This window comes from Balaenoptera ricei, chromosome 12 (assembly GCF_028023285.1).
Source record: "Balaenoptera ricei isolate mBalRic1 chromosome 12, mBalRic1.hap2, whole genome shotgun sequence".
NCBI classification, from domain to species: Eukaryota; Metazoa; Chordata; class Mammalia; order Artiodactyla; family Balaenopteridae; genus Balaenoptera; species Balaenoptera ricei.
This window is the reverse complement of record NC_082650.1, coordinates 36,924,188-36,946,799: the sequence shown is the minus strand read 5'-3', so window position 1 is coordinate 36,946,799 and position 22,612 is coordinate 36,924,188. Positions and strand designations below refer to the sequence as shown.

The 22,612-nt window shown below is 38.8% G+C and overlaps 1 protein-coding gene across 6 annotated transcripts in view; it reads left to right on the top strand.

Annotated features, from left to right (window-relative positions):
- Positions 1-22,612, top strand: part of NCOA7 (nuclear receptor coactivator 7) — a 153,592-nt gene that overhangs the window by 14,816 nt on the left and 116,164 nt on the right. For all 6 annotated transcript variants that reach the window (XM_059941274.1, XM_059941275.1, XM_059941276.1 and 3 more), the window contains one exon: positions 19,186-19,296. In XM_059941274.1, coding sequence (XP_059797257.1) covers positions 19,247-19,296 — 50 coding nt within the window. In that variant the 5' untranslated portion in view covers positions 19,186-19,246. The remainder of the gene's footprint in view (positions 1-19,185; positions 19,297-22,612) is intronic.

The following is a 22,612-nucleotide window of genomic DNA, read 5'->3' as shown; positions in this document are numbered from 1 at the left end:
TGTTTCCTCTGCATGGAACACTCGGTCCTCCTATTTTCATTAGCAAGCCACACTCAGTTGTGGTGTCATCTCTAGGGGCCATTCTTGGTTGAGATTCTAGAAACTCATGGAGCCTTCCACATGTAATGTAGTATCCCAAGTAGGCTTCCATACTGGCAACAGGCATTTCTCATAAATAGCAAAATTGCCCTTCTAGTAAAAATTAATTATGATTTTGGATAACATGCTATGATTGGTCAAAAAAAAAAAAAAAAAGCCCAAGGTTGAAGCTTTTATTTAACTATTCGTCCCTCCTCTACTCCGCTCCCCCCCATCCTCCGTAGAATACGCGTCTGTATCATTTTCTTTAGCATCCCTGCCTTATTTTACTAATTCTCTCGAAACATTGTGTTAACACTCATTTAAAAAAAAAAAAAAGTTCATATTTATTATGGCCCTCACCTAAGAGAGTGTTTGTTTTTTTTTGCCTCTGCCTCTGGGTTTGCCTCTGTAGTTGGTACATAAAGGAGTGAAACCCTCCGAATGTGGTGTTACTCTTAAACATCGAAAGTATTAACCACCAACCCTGATGGATGACATGAACCATCTGGAGACAGTAGCCCATCCTACGAAGTGACTCCTAAGTATGTGAATATGGTATTTTTCTTTCCAGGCCAAGTAATCAGAGGGCGTCCTCTGTGCTTGATTTTATTGCAAAGTGCCTGACACGAGGTAAATTGCTGTTGACTGATTAACAGAGAATTTAGCCAGTAAGAATTTAATAGCATTTTTTCAGCACTGTTCCTGTGGAATCCTCTGGCTAGTGGATGATTCTGATCACTAACCAAACTAGCCATGTAGGATAGGGAAAATCTGTAAGACTGCTCCATAGGTGTGAGATCCCTTGAAATCTTTCATTTTCCTTCTGTAATTCTGACCTCACTAAGCAAACATCAGATTTACTAATTTGTTTACCCAGACACGTTGATATGAGGAATTGAGTGTGTCTTGAGTAGCAGTAATGACTATTCCAGCCATCCAATAGGTACAGCCCCTGCTGTATGCTGTAAAGCACAATTTTAGGCTATTAGTCTGTTGGGAGGGCTTGCTCAGTCCTTATGGTCCCAGGTATTTACAGCTGAGTCCTCAGCCCTGGTTCCTGGTGATTCCCCCAAGGTATAATACTTGCCGGTCTCTAGGCTCCCACTGAAACAGCTCGTTCGCAACCCTCTGATATCTTCTAAAATAATTTCAATTTAACACACTTTAACTCTTTAAAAAACATTCTAGGAAGGAATCGTTTTAGTCCATTTGTGCTGCTAGAACAAAATTCCATAGACTGGATGGCTTAGAAGCAGCAGAAATTTACTGCTCACGTTTCTGGAGGCTGGAAGTCCAAGATCAGGGTGCCAGCATGGTCAGGTTCTAGTGAGAACCCTCTTTCAGGGTGTCATGGACTTCTTATTGTATCCTCATCTAGTAGAAGGGGCTAGGGATCTCTCTGGGCTTCCTTTATGAGGGTACTAATCCCATGAGGGCGCTAATCCCATGAGGGTAGATCCCTCCTGCTTTAATCACCTCCTGAAGCTCCTACCTCATACCATCACCTAGAGCATTAGGTTTTCAACGTATGAATTTGGGGTGGGGATGGGGGACACAAACAATCTATATGGCAGGAATAGAAAATTCACAAAACAGGAACTACAAATGGCCAAAACATGAAAAAATATTCAACTTCATTGCATCAAGGAAATGCAGACTATAATTAGATTGTAAAAGTCCATAACAATGCTGGCAAGTTGAAGTTGGGTCATTTTCCCTTTTCACAGATGGTAAGAGGTTATATGGGGGTATTATGCCTTTGATGGAGAGCAGTTCAACTCATAGAATCCCTTGGCACCCATGATTCTGTTCTGAGTACATCCTAAAAAAATCAGAGATGAGGCTTAATTTCAGTGGTGAGCACATTGTCTCTGGGAGGCAGGTGGTATGGTAGATGGGTTAAGAGCAGGGATGCTGGAGCCTGTTGCCTGGCTTGGAGTCCTTTTCCACCGTTTGTCAGCTAGGTGAACTTAGGCAAGTTAATTTCTCCTTGATTTTCTCATCTGTGAAATGAAGATAATAATAGTATCCACCTCTCACATTGTATTGAGAATTAGATAAGTTAATATATGTAAAGCACTTGGAATTCTGTCGCAGAGTAAGCAACTATATAAGTATTAGCTATTAGCAAGGTTGATATTGTAAAAATTGGAGACAAATCCAACAATGGAGTCTTTTTTGATGGTATACCAAACAGTATGTACAAAAAGACCCTAATTTGATTTTAAAATGCAGCTTCATGGAAGAAAAGACAGGAAAGTGACAAAATATTGAGACTTTTGTCTCCATTGCTGGGATAATAGGCAATTTCTATTTTCACATTTTATTTGTTATCTGTATATATTACAATGATAATTGTTAGAAATAATTAAAATTAATATATCATAGGATTCTTATATTCTTGACTTCTCTGTATCAAATGCATATTCATTTTGACATATTTTACTCTCTCTTCCTCTTTTCAAAGCTGCTAATATTTCACTTCCTCCACATCTTCACCCACACGCCATCTGCTTGGTATTTTCTTGCATTTAGCTTGCTTGCTTGTTTTATGTATAGATCAGCCCCAAGGCTAGTTCCTCAAGAATAAGTAGAGTAAGTGAAATGATTTATGAGATTTTCATGGTGGTGGCTTTCTCTTGGAAATTTAAGCCAGAGAACGCTGCTTAGGTGATAATGATACTGTATCCTCTCCACATTGCAGGCACTCAGCCGTATCTCCCACTCCTCACCTGCATAAACTCAGCACTTTAGTAGGGTCAGAAGGGTCCTCAGTACCCCTCACGCACATGGGGTAATTCCTGCCTTCAGGCTTTTGGCTGCCCGCTCTATCTGAATTTCCTTACACATTTCTTCCTTTTGAAGCCAATATTCTGCACCAGGTTGATACTTAATTCCATCAACACTTTCCAAAACATCTGCTCTACCCCTAATTTCAGTTTATTTTGGCACTTAACTATTTGTACTGCAAATTTTTTTTTACATCTTTATTGGAGTATAATTGCTTTACAGTGGTGTGTTAGTTTCTGCTTTATAACAAAGTGAATCAGCTATACATATACATATATCCCCATATTTCCTCCCTCTTGCATCTCCCTCCTACCCTCCCTATCCCACCTCTCTAGGTGGACACAAAGCACTGAGCTGATCTCCCTGTGCTATGTAGCTGCTTCCCACTAGCTATCTGTTTTACATTTGGTAGTGTATATATGTCCATGCCACTCTCTTACTTCGTCCCAGCTTACCCTTCCCCCTCCCCGTGTTCTAAAGTCCATTTTCTACATCTGCATCTTTATTCCTGTCCTGCCCCTAGGTTATTCAGAACCTTTTTTTTTTTTTTTTTTTAGATTCCATATATATGTGTTAGCATACGGTGGTTTGTTTTTCTCTTTCTGACTTACTTCACTCTGTATGACAGTCTCTAGGTCCATCCACCTCACTACAAATACTCAATTTTGTTTCTTTTTATGGCTGAGTAATATTCCATTGTATATATGTGCCACATCTTTATCCATTCATCTGTCAGTGGACACTTAGGTTGCTTCCATGTCCTGGCTATTGTAAATAGAGCTGCAATGAACATTGTGCCACATGACTCTTTTTGAATTATGGTTTTCTCAGGGTATATGCCCGGTAGTGGGATTGCTGGGTCGTTCTATTTTTAGTTTTTTAAGGAACCTCCATACTGTTCTCCATAGTGGCTGTATCAATTTACATTCCCACCAACAGTGCAAGAGGGTTCCCTTTTCTCCACACCCTCTCCAGCATTTATTGTTTGTAGTTTTTTTGATGATGGCCATTCTGACCAGTGTGAGGTGATACCTCATTGTAGTTTTGATTTGCATTTCTCTAATGATTAGTGATGTTGAGCATCCTTTCATGTGCTTGCTGGCCATCTGTATATCTTCTTTGGAGAAATGTCTATTTAGGTCTTCTGCCCATTTTTGGATTGGGTTGTTTGTTTTTTTGATATAGAGCTGCATGAGCTGCTTATATATTTTGGAGATTAATCCTTTGTCAGTTGCTTCTTTTGCAAATATTTTCTCCCATTCTGAGGGTTGTCTTTTCATCTTGTTTATGGTTTCCTTTGCTGTGCAAAAGCTTTTAAGTTTCATTAGGTCTCATTTGTTTATTTTTGTTTTTATTTCCATTTCTCTAGGAGGTGGATCAAAAAGGATCTTGCTGTGATTTATGTCATAGAGTGTTCTGCCTATAGAGTTTTATAGTGTCTTGCCTTACATTTAGGTCTTTAATCCATTTTGAGTTTATTTTTGTGTATGGTGTTAGGAAGTGTTCTAATTTCATTCTTTTATATGTAGCTGTCCAGTTTTCTCAGCACCACTTATTGAAGAGGCTGTCTTTTCTCCATCGTATATTCTTGCCTCCTTTATCAAAGATAAGGTGACCATTATGTGTGTGGGTTTATCTCTGGGCTTTCTATCCTATTCCATTGATCTATATTTCTGTTTTTGTGCCAGTACCATACTGTCTTGATTACTGTAGCTTTGTAGTATAGTCTGAAGTCAGGGAGCCTGATTCCTTCAGCTCCATTTTTCTTTCTCAGGATTGCTTTGGCTATTCGGGGTCTTTTGTGTTTCCATACAGATTGTGAAATTTTTTGTTCTAGTTCTGTGAAAAATGCCATTGGTAGTTTGATAGGGGTTGCATTGAATCTGTAGTTTGCTTTGGCTAGTATAGTCATTTTCACAATATTGATTCTTCCAATCCAAGAACATGGTATATCTCTCCATCTGTTTGTATCATCTTTAATTTCTTTCATCAGTGTCTTACAGTTTTCTGCATACAGGTCTTCTGTCTCCTTAGGTAGGTTTATTCCTAGGTATTTTGTTCTTTTTGTTGCAATGGTAAATGGGAGTGTTTCCTTAATTTCTCTTTCAGATTTTTCATCATTAGTGTATAGGAATGCAAGAGATTTCTGTGCATTAATTTTTTTATCCTGCTACCTTACCAAATTCATTGATTAGCTCTAGTAGTTTTCTGGTAGCATCTTGTACTGCAAATTAAATATAGGCTTGCTTTATGACTTAGTTGTTCTTACAGTTAGCTTGTAGGGGTTGTGTATTGTATTACTCTATGCCCTTCAGGTTTCTAGCACATGGTTGTCCACATGCATGCACATGGAACACAAGAAGACTGGATGTTGCTGTGTTGATAACATTCTTAGGAGATGGTTTATGAGTTTTCTGTTCCATCTTCCTCTTTGCCCATCTTTCTCATTCTTTTATTTTCAAGATCAGAATGTTATATCATTTGGTTCTCTCAGTCTTACAGATATTTGCCTGAAATTTTGATAATAGATTTTCATTCCTAAAGTCTAAAAACTAAAGGACTCAATTGCAAAGAACATCACAGTTACTAAATGCATTTACAGTTAGGGTCCAGTAATATACAGACTAATCCTAGTTGCAAGGATAACTATCATCAGCTGTAAAATATTGCTTGTTTGATCAAGAGAGTTTCAGGAGTTTGCCAGAGAATGTGTTTAAAGTTTGTAAATATTTTAGATTCTCATAGGTCTTGTGTTTCCTAGAAAGGACCAAATCCTAGGAAATATTTTCATGTGTCTGGTCTCATAGTTTGGACCAGTGGTTCTCCAGTGGGGTTCATGAGCCCCTTGAGGGTATGGGAAGAAATTGTTAGAATGTCTGTATCATCTTTTCATGACTTCTATTTTGTTATGTGTTTTATAATGCATGTATTAGTGCAGAAGACATTTTTTATGTGAAAAATATACGTATTAGGATTTTATGCTCGGATGCTTTTATTGACGTGGAATATAACTTTAGAAAATGGAGACCACTAATCTAAATAAAAGGTAAGACCTTATTGTTCTATAACCACAGTCAGTTTCTGTTATGTATTTAGCCATAACAAATAAAAAGTCAACTTATTAAACATAAATCCTATGTCTAACCTGAACTAGAAGTTGTAATGTATGTCACCGTGGGTGCGTGCATGCGTGCACATGCACACTTGCTCATACATGTAGAACATGAGACACTCCTTTTGAGAGCTTACAGTCTGATTGAAAGGAATGTGGGCATGAGGAGCCATTAATTAGAAAATGGTACAAGATAGCATAAGTGTGTGTGAGAAATGTAGCAGTATGAGTTTGTTAGATTAAAATTGCTAAAGTGTGGTAAGAGTGGCATGCCACAATGGTGATGCTACATTCTCAGAAGATTTCAAAACTCATTTTATGTTAAGAATTTTCCCTGATAATCAGGTCAGTTCTTAGTCCATCTACTCAATAAGCTGTGCTTGAATTGTCTCCTGGGTACAGATGTTAACTATGTGAGCTTTCTGCTCTAATATTCAAAGTAATATTTACCGATGCTCTCAATCATATGCCCACATTTCCTTTAAATTATATGAGAAAGTGGCAGAATAGACATGATGGGGAAGTAATAATATTTTTGAGGTAGTATCCTTTTGGAACAGTGATAGTGTATAAGATTTAAGGTAAGTGAATGTTTCCTAGAGCTGCTCTGACAATTACCAAAAACTGAGTAGCCTAAAACAACAGGAATTCATTGTCTATAATTCTGGAGGGTAGAAGTCTAAAATCACAGTGTCGACAGGGCCACGATGTCTCTGAAACCTGTAAAATAATCCTTTCTTGCTTTTGTCTTCTTGTGATTTGCTGTCTGTCCTTGGCATTCCTTGGCTTGTAGCTGCCTAACTCTAATCTGTGCTTCTGTCTTCACGTGGAGTTCTTCCTGTGTGTCTTGATCTTCACATGGCCATCTTCTTATACGGACACCAGTCATATTGGATTAGAGGCTCACCATACTCCAGTATGACCTCCTCTTAACTGATTACATCTGCAGTGACTCTGTTTCCAAATAAGGTCACATCCTGGGTTACAGTGGATACAACTTCAACATTTTTGGGGGGGGGGGTGATGTGACACAGTTCAACCATAACAATAAATAATATCAAAGTCTGTAGGTGAATGTACCAAGATGTACATAAGTCACGCTTGGTGTCAAGTGATGCCTCCTTATGGCTAAACTTCCATAGCCATGCACATTGGTTATGAGGTAAATGACAACTGGAAGGAAGGGATGCTTTCTTGGCTGTTTTTGTCAATTGGTTGCTTCTGTCTCTGGGCTTTGGTATTCCAGGCCTCGGTAGAATTATGCCTATAGATAGTAACATGTACTGTGTGGTTTTGATCTTCCTGGTAAAAATTCACAAAGTAATTTGTGGATTAGGATATTTCTAAACATGTGTTGGGTTTTTTGTTGTAATAATACTGCATAACAGCCTCCAAATCTTAGTGGCTTAGAACCACAAATATTTATTTCACATGCATGAATCTGCAGGTTGACTGTGGTTTGGCTACTGTTGAGTGGGTCCAGCAGGGCTGGGCTGGGCTCCAAAGCTGAGGTAGGAGTTCAGGTCTGTTCCACACATCTTCATTCTGGGACCCGTGCTGAAGAAGGGAAAGCCACTACCTGAGGCATACTTTTCTGGTGGAGAACAGAAACTTGCCAGGCCTCTTAGAGCCTTAAGTTGAAATGGGTACACTGTTAGTCCTCAGTCTGTTGGTTAAAACAAGCCACATGGCCAACTGGGTAGAGAAGAATACTCTGTGTACTAGTGCAAAGCACCACAGAGTGGCATAGCAGAGGGTTTGCACGTGTAATTCTCTTACAAGGCGGGAGTGCTTAATTGAGTACAACAATCCAGTCTGGCCAAGTGGCCAAAGAGTCCATTTTCTTTTGAATTCTGCAAGAACTTTTATATCAAACAACTTAATAAACCTTTAAAAGAAAACATACTTAAACCATAGAGTTGGTTTCTTAACCCAATCTCTTGGAAAATTAGAATTGAATATCGTACGCATAATTTTTTTCAAAGAAGAGGTCACAGTACCTCCCGATGCTGGTTTAATTTTGTGTTGAGCAGATTTCCTGCCCCGTAGCACTTTTCACTATGCTTCTTCCTGAACCCACGTTTGAATATTTCCCACATTTTGTGTCGTACCAACCAAAGCACTACATGCGCCTCTCCATTTTTGCCTTACGCATCCGAGGGTAGGGTAGAATTCCAGTCCTCTTGCGCATGCTCTGATAGAGAGCATTTTCATTAAGGATAAAACTCTTTCTGGTTTACAGACATGACTGTTCATTGGGTAGCACTGTTGAACTATAACCGGAATGGTGGTTTTTGGTGTTGTCCCACTTCAAACACCTTCCCTAAGAACACTGGCCTATGTGACCTGGCCCTTTTCTTTCCATTGGTACTTCTCTGTGCATAACAAATTTTATTTGGCATTACTTTCTATCATATCCTTTTTTTCTGATTGTTTTACTTTTGTAGATTTTATTTCCTTATCAAAAATCGAAGTTTTCTCAGAGTGTGTTGAGTCCTCTTTATATGCATAGGTTTTAGATAAATTGTACAGTGATAGGCATAAAACGGGTTCTTAGTAAGCTTACTGATTGAAGAGATTGCTTGTCAGTATGTGACAAGGCACTATTTTGGAGTAAGTGTAAATTGTTTATTGCCACCTGTACATTCCATGTAAATAAATATGCTGAAAGCGTATTAAAAAGGGTGATAATTCAATTATTTTTTATTTTGCATTTTTACACATATTGGGTATATGCCAGTGTATTTTGAAAATAGCATTCAATTGCCAATACCATCCACATGAGAACAAAGAAGCATGTGACTTTTCCTCAGTGAAATGGCAGTTCACCTGGTAAAGTGAACTTCATGTCTCTTCACAGTCTCAAAAGACACTCTAATTCTTGGAAACTAGTGTTTGCAGTCCATATACTGTATGTTCTTTGGAAAGGCATTCCATTTATTACATCTTTCATCCATCAAATTTTATTGGTTTTGTTTGCATCAATTAACCCTAATTCAGATCCATCAAATAGATACCTCCCATCAAATAATAATAATAATAATAATAATAATAATAATAATTAGTAGTAACCACTGGCCACACTTATTTCTGTCCTAAAATTGAAGGAGTTGGGGCATGATGCAAGACCAGAACCCCTGCAGCAGTGATGGCATTTGCTGTGAGCAAAGGCAGCTGGTGTAGTGATTCACATTGGTGCTTACTCTCTGGAAGGCCTTGGGGAATAGGCTTGAGTTCTATACTAGTAGAGACTCCAGAAGACTGTGGAACTTTTTTCTTTTTTTTTAAATTCCTTTTTGGCCAGGGCTAGAAGATACCTGCAAAAAAAGTCAAATAGGCCAGAGATCCTAGGATTTTAGCAGTGGGTCTGTCGAATAATATTAAAATGAATTCCAGAAGTAATTGAAGACAAACTTTTCTTCCCATGTCACCTGTTTGTTTATTGATGCTGTTTGGAACCTACCACCTTTAGACTCACCTTAGAGATGATCTGCAGTGATCTTACAGTACTGGAGCAATAGTAGGGGGTGTCCCTAGAAACTACCTCTGTGGGGATGCAGGCGTCAGATCTTTTTCAACTCTTGTGAGGGTAGGGACAATCATATGCACAGAGCAGACAACCAATAAATAGTGATTAATGGTGAGAAAGAGGAAGTTTCCTCTTATGGTTGAGATGTGAGATCAGCAGAGCAGACTCTGTTCTGTTTTCATTGTCTCCAATAACTTTTTATATGACTTTCTGCGTATTTTTCCTGTTTAATTTGTCTTTGTGTACAGGTAGAAAACTGTACAAGACAGAATTCTTATATCCTTATAAGTATTAATGAGAGAATGCATGCAGTATATTAAAAACCTCGGTAGAAGTTTATAGAATCATAATTTTTAGTTCTAAAAAGAACCTTCAGTTTTAGCCCCTAAAAAAAAAGGGGGGGACTTTTGTAACTTAAAATCAATAAAGAACATTTTTTAAAAAGATCAAAATTCCAAAAATTCCATTTTTAAATTCTGATTCTTTATATTTACTAATTTCGTTTTCAGCGGGGAAATAATTGGATTGGCAGAAGATTACTTTTCAAAACAACAGAAACAAAAAAAATTTGCCAACTGCTAAGGGAAATATTTCTGGCATATTCCAAGTTATATTATTACTTCTGTCCTTAAAACTTAAGAGGTAATTCACTTAATTTAGTGAATTAAGGGAATGTGCTTTCCAGTTAGCTCTTTAAAAGTCTAATTCAGTGCAATAAATGTTTATTAAATGCTTGAACATGTTCAGTGCAGTGCATTTATTAATGAATAGCAGTGACTAACCTGAATACAGTTCAGGATCGATGTCCTAAAAGACAATTGACCAGAAAACTGGTGTTCACCCTCTTGTTCTTTTAATGGTGGGTAAATCTGGAAAGAACCAGGCAATTGACATGAAAATTCTGTGTAGTAATATTGCCTCTCATTAGAGGCCATTATGAGTGGTTCTGACTTTGGCATTAGATAAAGCTGATCATTCTGGCTCTAACTTTTATGGCTGTTTGACCTTGAATAAATGTTTCAGCCTTTCTAAATTTCAGATTCTTTATCTAAAAAGGATTGAGAATATGAACTCTCATATAGTCATAAAGATTAAACAGTGTGTGTAATAGCATTGAACAAAAAAATCTGGTGCATATGGTTAATGTTCAATAAATGTTTTAACTGTTGCTGCTTGCTGTCATCTCTACATTCATTCACCCGGGCTGCCTGGCTTGAGTTAGTTCATGATCTGATGTTTCTGTTTAGGGGCAAATTTGAATCTGGCTCTCCAGGTGTTGATGAAGGTAGGTGTAACTTTCATGAACACAGGAACATTTGGGCTTGTTGAAATCTCAATGGAGAGAATTTTCTGTTCCATGGGACGCTAGACTCGATAGATACCTCTTGGACACATTTCATCTCTATACCAGGCCTTTTACAGATAAGGAAACTGGGGTCTAGAGAAATTGAGTAACTTGCCCAAGGCTACATACCTTGGAGATGCTAGAGTCTGGATTCCAACTGGGCTTGTCCTGCTTTAAGGGTGCTGTGCTGCCTTAATAATAAGAGTCCGAGGGGTTAGTCAGGTAAAGCACAGAGAATCTTGAAAACAGAGAACGACTCAGGTGTGTGGAGTTTGTAAGATCTCAGCTTTGAAGGAATTTTTGAAATTAAAAAATTTTAATTAAAAATGTTAGTTTATCCATGGAACTTGACTTTCCCCTGTAACAGTGGTTTTCAGTGAGTGTAGTGTTCCCCACTGGGGTGCAGTTTGGTTGGCGTGGTTCCTGGGGAGGGGCACTAGCATTTAGTTGGGGGAAGCAGAGGTGCCAAGTGCCCTGCAATGAGCAGGACAGTCCTAGACAACAAATAATTGTCCTTCTATTTCGAATTTCTTGTCATCTGTAGGACCTACATGAATATTTATTGGGACATTCTAAAGAAAAGAAAGAGATTGGTTCTAAATTACTATGTATAGAAATTCTGGTTATTATTTATAGCACTAGTTTTTATTCTAATGTTCTGTGCATTCCCACCTACCCATTACCCACCCCCTCCCATCCTCTCACCTCTGCTCTTTAATCTTCCTGTACTTCTCATATGTAGTGAAATTATTTCTGATCTTATTTCACCTATAGCTAAACTTGTCCTAAATAAGTTGGTATAAGCGTCTGAGTGTTTTGTTGTGTCTTCTAATGAAATTGTGCCTCAGAATTTACTTTATTATTATAAATTATTAACTTATAACTTACCTGTTGTAAGCTACTTCTCTTTTGGCATTATATTGATTTTTGAAACTTGAGAATTTACATATTGAACTACCTGTTATCAATTACTTTCCTTTGGGGCATTACATCGACTTCATAAAATTCAGTGTGTTAAATGGGTTATATTATCTATCAACTTCATCTCAGCATTATAAAGGGCATGTTATAAAATACTTATATACAGTTGACCATTGGAAAATGTGGGGGGTTAGGAACACCAATCCTTCATGTAGGTAAAAAAATGTGTATAACTCACAGTGGGCCCTCTGTATATGCAGTTCCTCTATGTCCGAGGATCCTGTAGGACTGTACTATAGTTACTGAAAAAATATGAGTATAGGTGGACCTACGAGGTTCAAACCCCTGTTGTTCAAGGGGCAACTGTATTTATTTAGGTGAGGGGTGTTGATTTTTTGATAAGGTTGAGAACTGCCAGTCTACAGCGACCCCACAAAATGGTTGTCCAGCTTGTGCTCAGTCATCTTTGGCGATTAGGAAGCTGCTGTCTCTCGAGACAGCTCTTTGCATCAAGCCCTTATGTTGAGCCAAGACTCTCTCCCTCAATATCCGGTGCCTAGTCCTAGGCACACCCTTGAAGTTCTATTGGTACAGGGCTAAATCCTCTACCAGATAAGATCCTTGAGGTATTTGGAAATAGCTGTCCTTTCCTCCCAACTCTTTCCATGCTAACCCTGACCAGCTCCTTTGACTACTATTCTTAAAGTTTAATTTTATGTTACTTAATCATTCTGTTTGTTCCAGTTTCCTTATATTTCTCCTATACGGTAGTGGGAGACCCAGAGCTAAGTGCAGTAATCTTGATATATTCTAATCCTCAAAAAGGGTGGGACAGACCACCATAGTCTTTTTTATTCTGGGTTGATTGCATTAGTGGTTTTGTTTTGTTTTGTTTTGTTTTTGCCAAGGTGGGGTGGGAGGGGTTGGGAAGCAGTGGCATCGCACCCCTGGGTATGTGGATCTTACTGTCACCTCAAACTGCAGGTCATATTCACTTGTGCTCATGCTGGGTTGTCCCTTTCTCTCATTCCTTAGCACCTCTCCCAGATGTAGAACCCCAAATTAATCTACAGACAGCTGATGTCTGTCTGAATTGAAATGCTGTTATCCAGGATGTTATTTATCCCTCCAAAAGTCTAATGAGGCCCCTATTTTCATTCAAGTCAGTGGTGAATTTACTGATGAGGACCAGGCTTAAGGACGAACACTGCATTAAGCTGTTAACATCTTCCCTCCAGGTTGAAGTTGGAGGTCAGCTCCCAGCTCCGGGTTGAGGCCGGTCAGTTGGTCAGCACATACCTCTTGGTACAGTGGTTCAGTGCTTTCTGTAATGCATCTAATCATAGAAGCATCCATCCATGTCTAGGCCACATTTCTCAATCTTATTCATAAGCAGATCAAGAGAAACTTATGAAGTGCCTTTTAAGTACAGTTACACAGTGGTTACCTAATTTCCTTGATGCACTGGAACAGTAACTATGTCCAAGAGGGAAATTAGGTCAGTATAATTTGGCGAGGCCACCATTCTGTGAACATCCTCCCCTCTACCAGCCCTATACGAGAGCCACACCGGACCACGCAGGCCTCCCTGTGTACCATGTGTTCCCTCCCGATGGCTCGTACATCCTCATTCTGCCTAGTGAGACCAACCTCTTCTGCATTCAGGATCAAACTCCTGTTCCTCCCTCGTAGTCCAGCTCTGCCATCATCTGTGGAGTTTCCCTGACCCTCCTTCCCTTCCTGGCAGAGTAATTGCTTCTACTCTGTGCTGTGTGGTTCCTTGTACCCACCAATATTGGACCACTCGTCTTACCAGCTGATGGGTGTCCGTTGCCTGTTCCACCTGAGCTTCCTGGCCTGTGAATGCTGTCTTCATCTTTGTATCTCCAGCAGAGTACTTGGTCCATGGTAGATGCTTCAAAAAGGGATCTGCTTGTTTGTTGTTGTTGTTCTGCTGAATGGTTGGTTGTCTGTGAACATTCTGGATCTCAGGGTTCACTGCCTCCTCTTCTAAGTCCTTGCCAAGCTGCCTTTAATGATCATGTCTAAAGTTTTGCTACGGATCTATGTGATGTTCTCCAGTGTGTAATTTGCACACTCCCTTTTCTATTTTGTTGAAAATTAAAAAGTATTTGCCTCTTGTCAGGCTTTTGGCATTTTCCACATATTCAACAACTCCTGACCCTGCCAGTGATGTTTTAGAAATCTCATTTGCACGTTCTCTTCCTAGAGAGAACTTATAAAGTGATCTGTCTAGCCCAGAGTTGGTTCTTCATTTAGAGTGTCTAGGAGATTTGATGAAACCTCTGTACTCATCTTAGGTAAAAGAGCACTGAAACCCACACTTGTTTAATTCTTTTCAGGTCTAATTTCATTTCCCTAGGCAAAGAATAATGGAGTAAGAGTTGATGAGGTCTCCAGTCATTTTGCCATCCATTGCCTTTGTTCCATTCAAGTGATAGACCACTGGCCTGTCCTTGATCATCACCTTGATTCAGGCATAACTTTTTAGTTCTTTGTTGCCATTAAGTTCTGTTTTCTGTTGCTTTGCTTCTGTGACACACATTTGTTTATCTGGGGGTGTTATCTCCTAGATGCTCCCCGTACATGTTTGTGGCAGACTTTTGTTCTATTTCTGTGTCTTTCTTCCCAGGTTTCTTGTTCAAAAGAGTATTCAAATTTCTGACCTTGGTTAACACTGATATTTGAATACCCTTTATGTGTTTAGATGACAGTATGGCTTTGAGAAAGACTGAACACCTGTCATATTTCAGTATAAGTCTAAGTATTTTCTAGGAGGAAATGTCTGCATAGAACGGTACATTTTGGTCTGTTCCTTATGTGGCCAAATTTAGTGTGACCAAGGCTTAAAGCATGTTGTTTTCATTGTTTCATTTGTATAATAGGAAACCTGTTGTTGGGAGAACAGTTGATGGACATCATGGGTGCTCTGGTGTTTTTCTAGTCCTCGCTGGTTATACCTGAATGAACAAGGAGCTGCAGTGTAGCTGTGAAGCCAAAAAGCCACCCTGGGCTGTGTGGGTCCACGCTGGTTTGATGTAGTTAGGGAGTCTGGTAGCTCTGTCCTTAAATCCCTTCTGAGTGGCGTCATGGGGAGCATCAAACATTTGCTGGTGACACAGAAAATACTTTGTCTTCAACACAGCTCTTATGAAGTAAGGATTTTGTATGTGCTGATTTCTTTTTGTTTTTTTGTTTTTTTGAATAATGAACTGAATGTAGGTTTAAATTGACCATCCTGATTTAAGATTACAAAAAAATATTTAGATAGAAGATACATCTTGTGTTCCCTCATACACCGTAAATTCAGGAGACTCTTGTAATTCTGTAATACACCGTAAATGTAATACACCGTAAATGCAGGAGACTCTTGTAATTCAGTGTTTGGACAAGTCTGGGGTTTATTGATGTGAGGAGAAAGTCAGCATTAAATGAAAAAAGGGCTTTTAAGAAGCCCATTATAACCACTTATAATGGAAAATGTAGTTCCCATTAGAGATTGATTTAAAGGAGCTCTGGTTCTTCACTGAAGCATGAAGGCTGCTGGGTGGTGCGCTGTGCAAATCATTTTTATAGCATCCTTTGCTGATCTCTTTCTGGTCAATCTGTTGGTGTGTCTAGACCTGAAAGAACTGCATCTGTCTTGTTTAAGAAATGTATAAATTCCCAGAAATTTAAAAGAAACCAAAGATTTGGATTATTTTTATTTATCAAATAGAAAATGGAAAAAGGGCTCTGCCAGTTCTAAACAGACACAGCAGCACCAGATGTCAGTTCTTGGATCATTTAATCTTTTTCTCTTGTACTTATTTTTGTCAATATTTTCCCACTAGAACCACATATTAGTTTCTGGCTCAGCTTGCAATATAAAAATTTTCCAATTAGATTGTTATGACTTCATTTTTATTCATGAGGGGAAATCTAATAAACAGAGATCATCACATATGGTGGCATGCAGGAGAGGAACTTTAAAATAAACCACCTGGCCAGGGCAGGGCAGAAAGCCAGGGTTCTAATTCTATCTGGAGTTCCAGAGAGGCTGGCTTGAATCTACATTCTCCATTTCCAAATAATTGTTAATTTGGGAGGAATCCTTGGATTGATATCAGTTTGCCATGTAATTGATCTTATCCCCAGGACTGGATTAATTCCTTGCTTAGCTTTTATGTGGCTTTTCTGCCTAGTTTTGTGTTAGGTATTTAGGGAAGTATAAGGAAAGTATGAAACATGATGGTTTTTGACTTGGAGGAACTTTGGTTTGTTTGGGGCTGAGGAGGCTAAGTGAAGTGGCATTGTCACACAGCGTACGATTAAGTGCCTCACAGTAAGCGATAAGTGACACGTGACGTACGCTTATACGGCCGAGAGAGAAGGGCACACGAGTGGTCGGGGAAGCAGAATTGGGCCCTTGTGCTGGATCTGGTCAGAAGGAGGAGTGTAGCAAGGTTACCTCAAGCTTGGGAAAAGAGTAAGGATTAAGGTATAGAGTTGGGGAGCAGCCCAGTGGGTTCAGGCCACATGTGAAATGGAGGTTACGAGAGTTGGACACTCGGCCACTGTCTTTTCTTTGTTACCACAGTTCTTGAATGAGTACTTCCCTCATTCACTGAGGCATGGCTTCCATCCCCACTACTCCACTGAGGCAGTCTTATTGGAGGTCTCAGTGACCCCCATCCCACTCACGGCCAGGCACATTTGTCCTAACCTGTAGAGTCTACGCCGAGGCATTGGAAGCTGCTGATTCCAGACCACTCTTTCTAACTCATCTCCAAATGCTTTCTGGCTCCAAAGGTTATTGAAAGACATTGAAATAAATGTACACCAAACTGGATTTAAATCTCTGCTCCACCAAGGCTGGTAATGTTGAACTAGGGAAATTAGTATCTCTCAGCCTCAGTTTAATGGAAGTAAGGATACCTAACTCATACTGTGGGTGTAAGGATTAAAAGAGAGAACATGGGGATAATACGTTGAAATAGTGACTTAACAGAAGGTAGGCATCGTGGCTGGTTTCCTTTCTCTGCCCGGTAGCTACTCTGCCCATCTTGCCCTTTTCATGCCCATACTTATGCTCAGGTATTCCCTCTTTCTGCAATGCTGTCTCTTTTTCCTCTTTACTTATTGAAATCCTCACCACCCTAGAAGGTTTACTTTGTCACCTCAATCAAAATTGAACTTTGTGTCTTCCGGATTCTTAGTGTTATTGTTTGGACAGCTCCAGGTTACTAACTCCACATTTTATTGTATCCCATTGACCTGACACTCATCTTATTTTCCCTACTGGTTGGTAAATCCCTTGAGGGCGCCACCATGTCAAAGACATGGAGATAAAACAGTAAGAGTTGAAACTGTGTCATCCATTGTTTCCATACAGGACCCTGTGCATAGTTGTCATACCTGCAGGGTGTTATCATTGTACTGGTTTTTTTCTTTTCTTTTCTTTTTCTTTTTTCCTTAACTACAACCATATGTTGATAATTTCTAAATCTCTTTCTCTAGCCCTCACTGCACTCCTGTGCTTTACATGAAATCAAACATCTGGTGAATGTTTCCAGTTGACTATCCCATGAGCACTCAAAGGCAGCGTGCCCAAAGCTGATCTTTCATCTGTTTCTGCTCCCCCCTCCAAATGCATGCCACTTCCTGTAGATTGTATCATATCTGTGGTTTCACAGTCTACCCAGTCCCTGAAGCGGAAACTTGGAAGGCATTTATCATTCCTTTCTGTCCCATGTTGTCTACATGGAATGAGTCACCAAATCTGAACTCACTTGCCTCCTAAATATTTTTTGAACTTGTGCCCCCTCTTTCTGTGTCAAATACTGCTGGCCAAAGTGTGGGCCCTCCTCTCTCTACTAGTTTTACTGTAATATCTTTCTAGTGCGTCTGTTTTCCCCGTTCTCAATCCTCTCAAGTCCATCCTCTGTGATCTGTATATGTTACACTCCCTCCTTCCCTTTGGTGATGTCTGCTGGGAGTGGTGCCCTTGGGTCAGCATGATCACTTAGTGACATAGGTGCTGACATAGGTGCAGGGAAGGAGGTGGCAGCGCGTAATGCATAGCTAGGATTAAGTTCAAACTCTTCAGCATGACATGAAAGGTCTTCATGACCCCAATCCTGCCCATGTCTTCATCCTCATCTCCCACTGTTGCCCTGCTTCACATTTGATCCTGGAGCAACAGAGAAATATTGTGTCTCCTTGCTTTTGTTCAAGCTGGACTTGCTTCCTGTACCGTTTAACCAGGAACCCATACTCATCCTTGAGATCTTGGTGTATGTGGGGTTTGCAGTGGGGTGGGCCCTGCATAAGGCTAAGTGTTCTTCCTCTAGGCCCTGTGCCTTCTTCATAGTGATTTGTATCCCATTGACCTGAAATCCTAAGTGTCTCCCTTGCAAGACAATGAATTTCATTAGGCCAAATATCATGTTTTCTTTATCTTTGGTCTCTGATACTTATCACAGTACCTTCCCTGTAATATATATTGTGAATTAAATTGTTTATGGAGTTGAGGTGGATTAGTAAATAATTTTGATTAATGAAAATTCTTTGCTTTTACTTTGAGACTCATTCAGGGTGAAAAGACAGATTTTAGGAAAGGGTAATGCTGTGCAGACAGTTTAGATTAGTGAACCAGGCAGTAAGTAGACATTGGGAATTTTTGAGCAGGGGCATGGCATGATGAAAGTGGTATTTAAGGAAGATTGATCTGGAGACAACCTCTTATTACAGGTTTAAATTGGGTTGCTTCTGGGAAACATAGGTGAGGGTTGCAGGGGTGGGAAAGAAGGAGTGGCAGAGACAAGCATATAAAGCCATTCTGAAGAATAGCTTCCTGAGGCTTTGTACTTTCATTTCCACATTTGCTCAAGTGGGATGTACTCGCTGGCATGTTTCCGAAGTAAAATAGAATACTGATTTATTTTTGTTTTTAAAGAAAGAACATTCTTGTAAAACACCTAAGTGATCCATTTTTCCTCATTATGTATGAGACATATGTTATTAATGGCTTCAAAAGAGTGATTATGAATTCAAATATTAAAAAAAAATTAGCTTCTGCATAGCTAGCCTAAAGCCTTCTAAAATCAGTGGGTTTTGTTTTAGCACATTTTGAAATAATTGTTAATTATGAGGAAAATACTTCAGTTTATTTTTCCAGCCACTTTTTATTTTATAGTTTAACTCTTCCATTCTAATTGTAGTTTCCTGCCCCCCCCTCCCCTTCCCGCGGGGGCATTTGTATTTCATATATGACTCATGTGACTGTGCTTACTGGTTAAAGTTTAGCTTCCATTTGTTGGGGCCATGTAGCTCCACCCTGCTTCATTCTTCATATTGGCCGTTATAAACTTCTTAATTTACAGTCACTTTGTTATTTTTTTACAGGGTGATGACTCATTGATTAAAAAGGAATTTTTCAAATATTTTGCACTTTTGATTGCATATTATGGATACCAAGGAAGAGAAGAAGGAACGGAAACAAAGTTACTTTGCTCGGTAAGCATTCATTTTGCAAATTTATATCAGTGCTTAAAAAACGTTTGAGGGGACCTTGTTCTTAAGTATTACTTGGCATTTTGTGACTTGTGACTGTTCATAAACAGAGCAGGTAACCAGTAGAAGTTAAATGCACTTTGTTTCATCCTTTTTCTTATTTACACTAGAGAAATCACATTTGATTGGTTCTTCTCTTTCTGTCCTTGACAGTTCTGTCAGGCCAGTGCTGCTCAGGGAATCCAACATTCTATATGCGTTGCACTGCAGATTGCTCAGAATCCCGTGTTTAACAACCTACATTGAATTTTAAATCCTAAGTACTTAGTTCCTGCTGCTCTGTAGCTTAATTAGTTGAGTTACAACTAAAAATCTATGACATATTTAAAGCTTATTACTTTGTGGGGTGTCTATTACTAAAAAGTATTTTTGTAGGTAAATGGAATGGATGACCTTGGATCATTGTAGTACCTGTCATTTTTAAACCTTGAACTCGTCCATCATATGTACATGTGTTGGTATCTGAATAGGAGTAATCTACTATATTATTGGTTCCTATTTACAGATTTAAACATCTGTATGGCAGCCACTCACTAATCATAATAACATGAATGGTACACTAAAACATTTATAAATCATTTTGATGGCTGGAATGTTTTCAAACTCAGAGTGAGAACATAGGCTTAAAATGATCATTATGGTCTCCTAAATTGAAATACTTCTTAAGAACTAATTCAGCCTCACCACATCCCCAGCCCCAATATGCTTGTTAAATGTGCACTTCCTGTTTTCCGAATATAAGTGTTGGAAACTGAAAAACAAAGTTTTTCGTTGATGTTTTTATTCAGAAATTAAGCTAGGTTTTAGATTGTTAAGGAACTACTATGTGCCAAGTACTTTACTTATTATTTTATTTATCTTCACAATAAACTTGTGAAATAGGTTTTCTCCCTGTTTTATTAATGAGGTAACTCAGGAAGTAAGTATTTTGTCCGTTTCATGTAGTGTAAGAGTCAGTATTCAAATATAGGGTTGTATCCAAAGGACATGTTTCACTTAGTAATAGTAAACCATGAATAAGAATTTTTGGAAAACAAGAGTTATACTACTAATTTTAGTGAATTATTTTTTCCTATTAGGACCCCAGAGAGTAGCAAGATTGTTTGGGGAAGGAAGAAACCAGGCATCTAATGGGTGAACCATAGAAAGATAGGACACTTAGAATAAACAAGAACTAAATGTTTATTTTGAGGTAATTGTAGATTCACATGTAGTTCTAAGAAATAATACAGAGATATCTTATACCTTTCATCCAGTTTCCCACCTTACATAACTATTGTATAATAAATATCACAAGTAGGAAATTGACATTGATACAATCCACTAACCTTATTCAGATTTCACCAGGGTTTACAAGCACTGAAGCACTCATTTGTGTATGGGGGTGTGTGTGTGTGTGTATTTAGTTCTGTTCAGTTTTATTATGTGTAGATTTGTGTGGCCACCATCACAATCAAGATACAGAACAATTCCATCAAAAAGATCCCATATGCTACCCTTTTGTAGCCATATTCACCTTCTTCCTTCTGCCCATCACTCCTGACAACCACTAATCTGTTTTCCATCTCTATAATTTGTCATTGCAAAAATATTATATGAATGGAATCATACAGTATCTAATGTTTTGAGGGTTTTTTTTCACTTAGTTCAATTCCCTTGATATCTCAGTCTATTCGGACTGCTGTAACAAAATACCACAGACTGAGTGGCTTACAAACAACAGAAATTATTTCTCGCAGTTCTGGGGGCTGGAAGTCCAAGACCAGGGAGCCATCATGGTCAGGCTTTATGTCTGGTGAGAACCTCCTTCCTGATTCATCAAAGGCCACCTTCTCACTGTAACTTCACGTGGTGAAAGCGGCAAGGAGCTTTGTCAGGCCTCTTTTATAAGTGCACTAATTCCATTCATGAGAGTTCTGCCCCTCATAACCTAATCACCTCCCAAAGACTCCCATCTCCTAATACCATCACATTGGGCATTAGGTTTCAGCATATGAATTTTGGGGGTACACAAACATTCAGATCATAGCACTTGAGATCCGCCCAAGATGTTGCATGTATCAACAGTTTGTTCCTTTTTATTGCTGAGTAGTATTCCGTGTTATGGATGTATCACAATTTTTTAACCCTTCACCCATTGAAGGACATTTGGGTTGTTTCTAGTTTGGGACTGTTACAAATAAAGCTAGGATCATTTGTGTAAAAATTTTTTTGTGAGTATCAGTTTTAATTTATCTGTGATGAAGGCTCAATGGAATGGCTGAGTCAAATGATAAGTACATGTTTAATTTTATAAGAAACTGCCGGACTCTTTTCCAGAGTGGCTATGCCATTCTCTGCTCCTTCCCATCTGCAATGTATAAATGATCCAGTTTCTTGGCATCCTCATCAGCATTTGGTATTGTCACTCTTTTTTATTTTAACCATACTGAGAGGTGTATGGTGATATCTCATTGTGGTTTTAATTTGCATTGCTTTCATGACCAATGAGGTGCAACATCTTTTCATGTGCTTATTAGCCATCTTTCCATCTTCTTCAGCACAATGTCTTTTCATGTGTTTTGTCTGTGTTCTAACTGGATTGTTTTCTTACTGTTCAGTGTTGCGAGTTCTTTATACGTTCTAGATACTAGTCCTTTGATATGTGGTTTGCCAGTATTTTCTTTCAGTGTGTAGCTTTTCTTTTCAACGTGCTAAAACAGTCTTCTGCAAAGCAAAAGTTTTAAATTTTAATTTTAATGATTCAATTTATTAGTTTTTCATTTTGTGGATTGTGCTTTTGGCATCAAGTCTAACAACTCTTTGCCTAGCCCTAGGTCCTGAAGATTTTCTTTCATTTTTTCTAAATATTTTATAGTATTATGTTTCATACTTAAGTTGGTGATCCATCTTGAGTTAATTTTTATATAAGATGTGAATTTAGGTCAAGATTCTCTCTCTTTTTTTTTTTTTTTGCCTAGGGATGCTCTATATAGTGATTTCAAAAGCTGTAGTGCCTTCTCAGTTTGCTTCCAAACTGATTCCAACAGTAAAGGTGACTGTGGTTCATGAACAACCTGCTCAGAGTTAACCACGTCTTGTTCCTAAGATGTAGAGTGAGGGGAGCCCCTTAAACTGAGAATGCAAGATGAAACTTCTGGAAGAACAGCATACTTTTTCCAACTCAGAAATACAAAGTTTAATTGTCATGCTTGCCTTGACCTCTTGTGAAAAGTATTCTAGCAGTGAAAAAGAAAAACATATCCAAAAATGGAGAGTG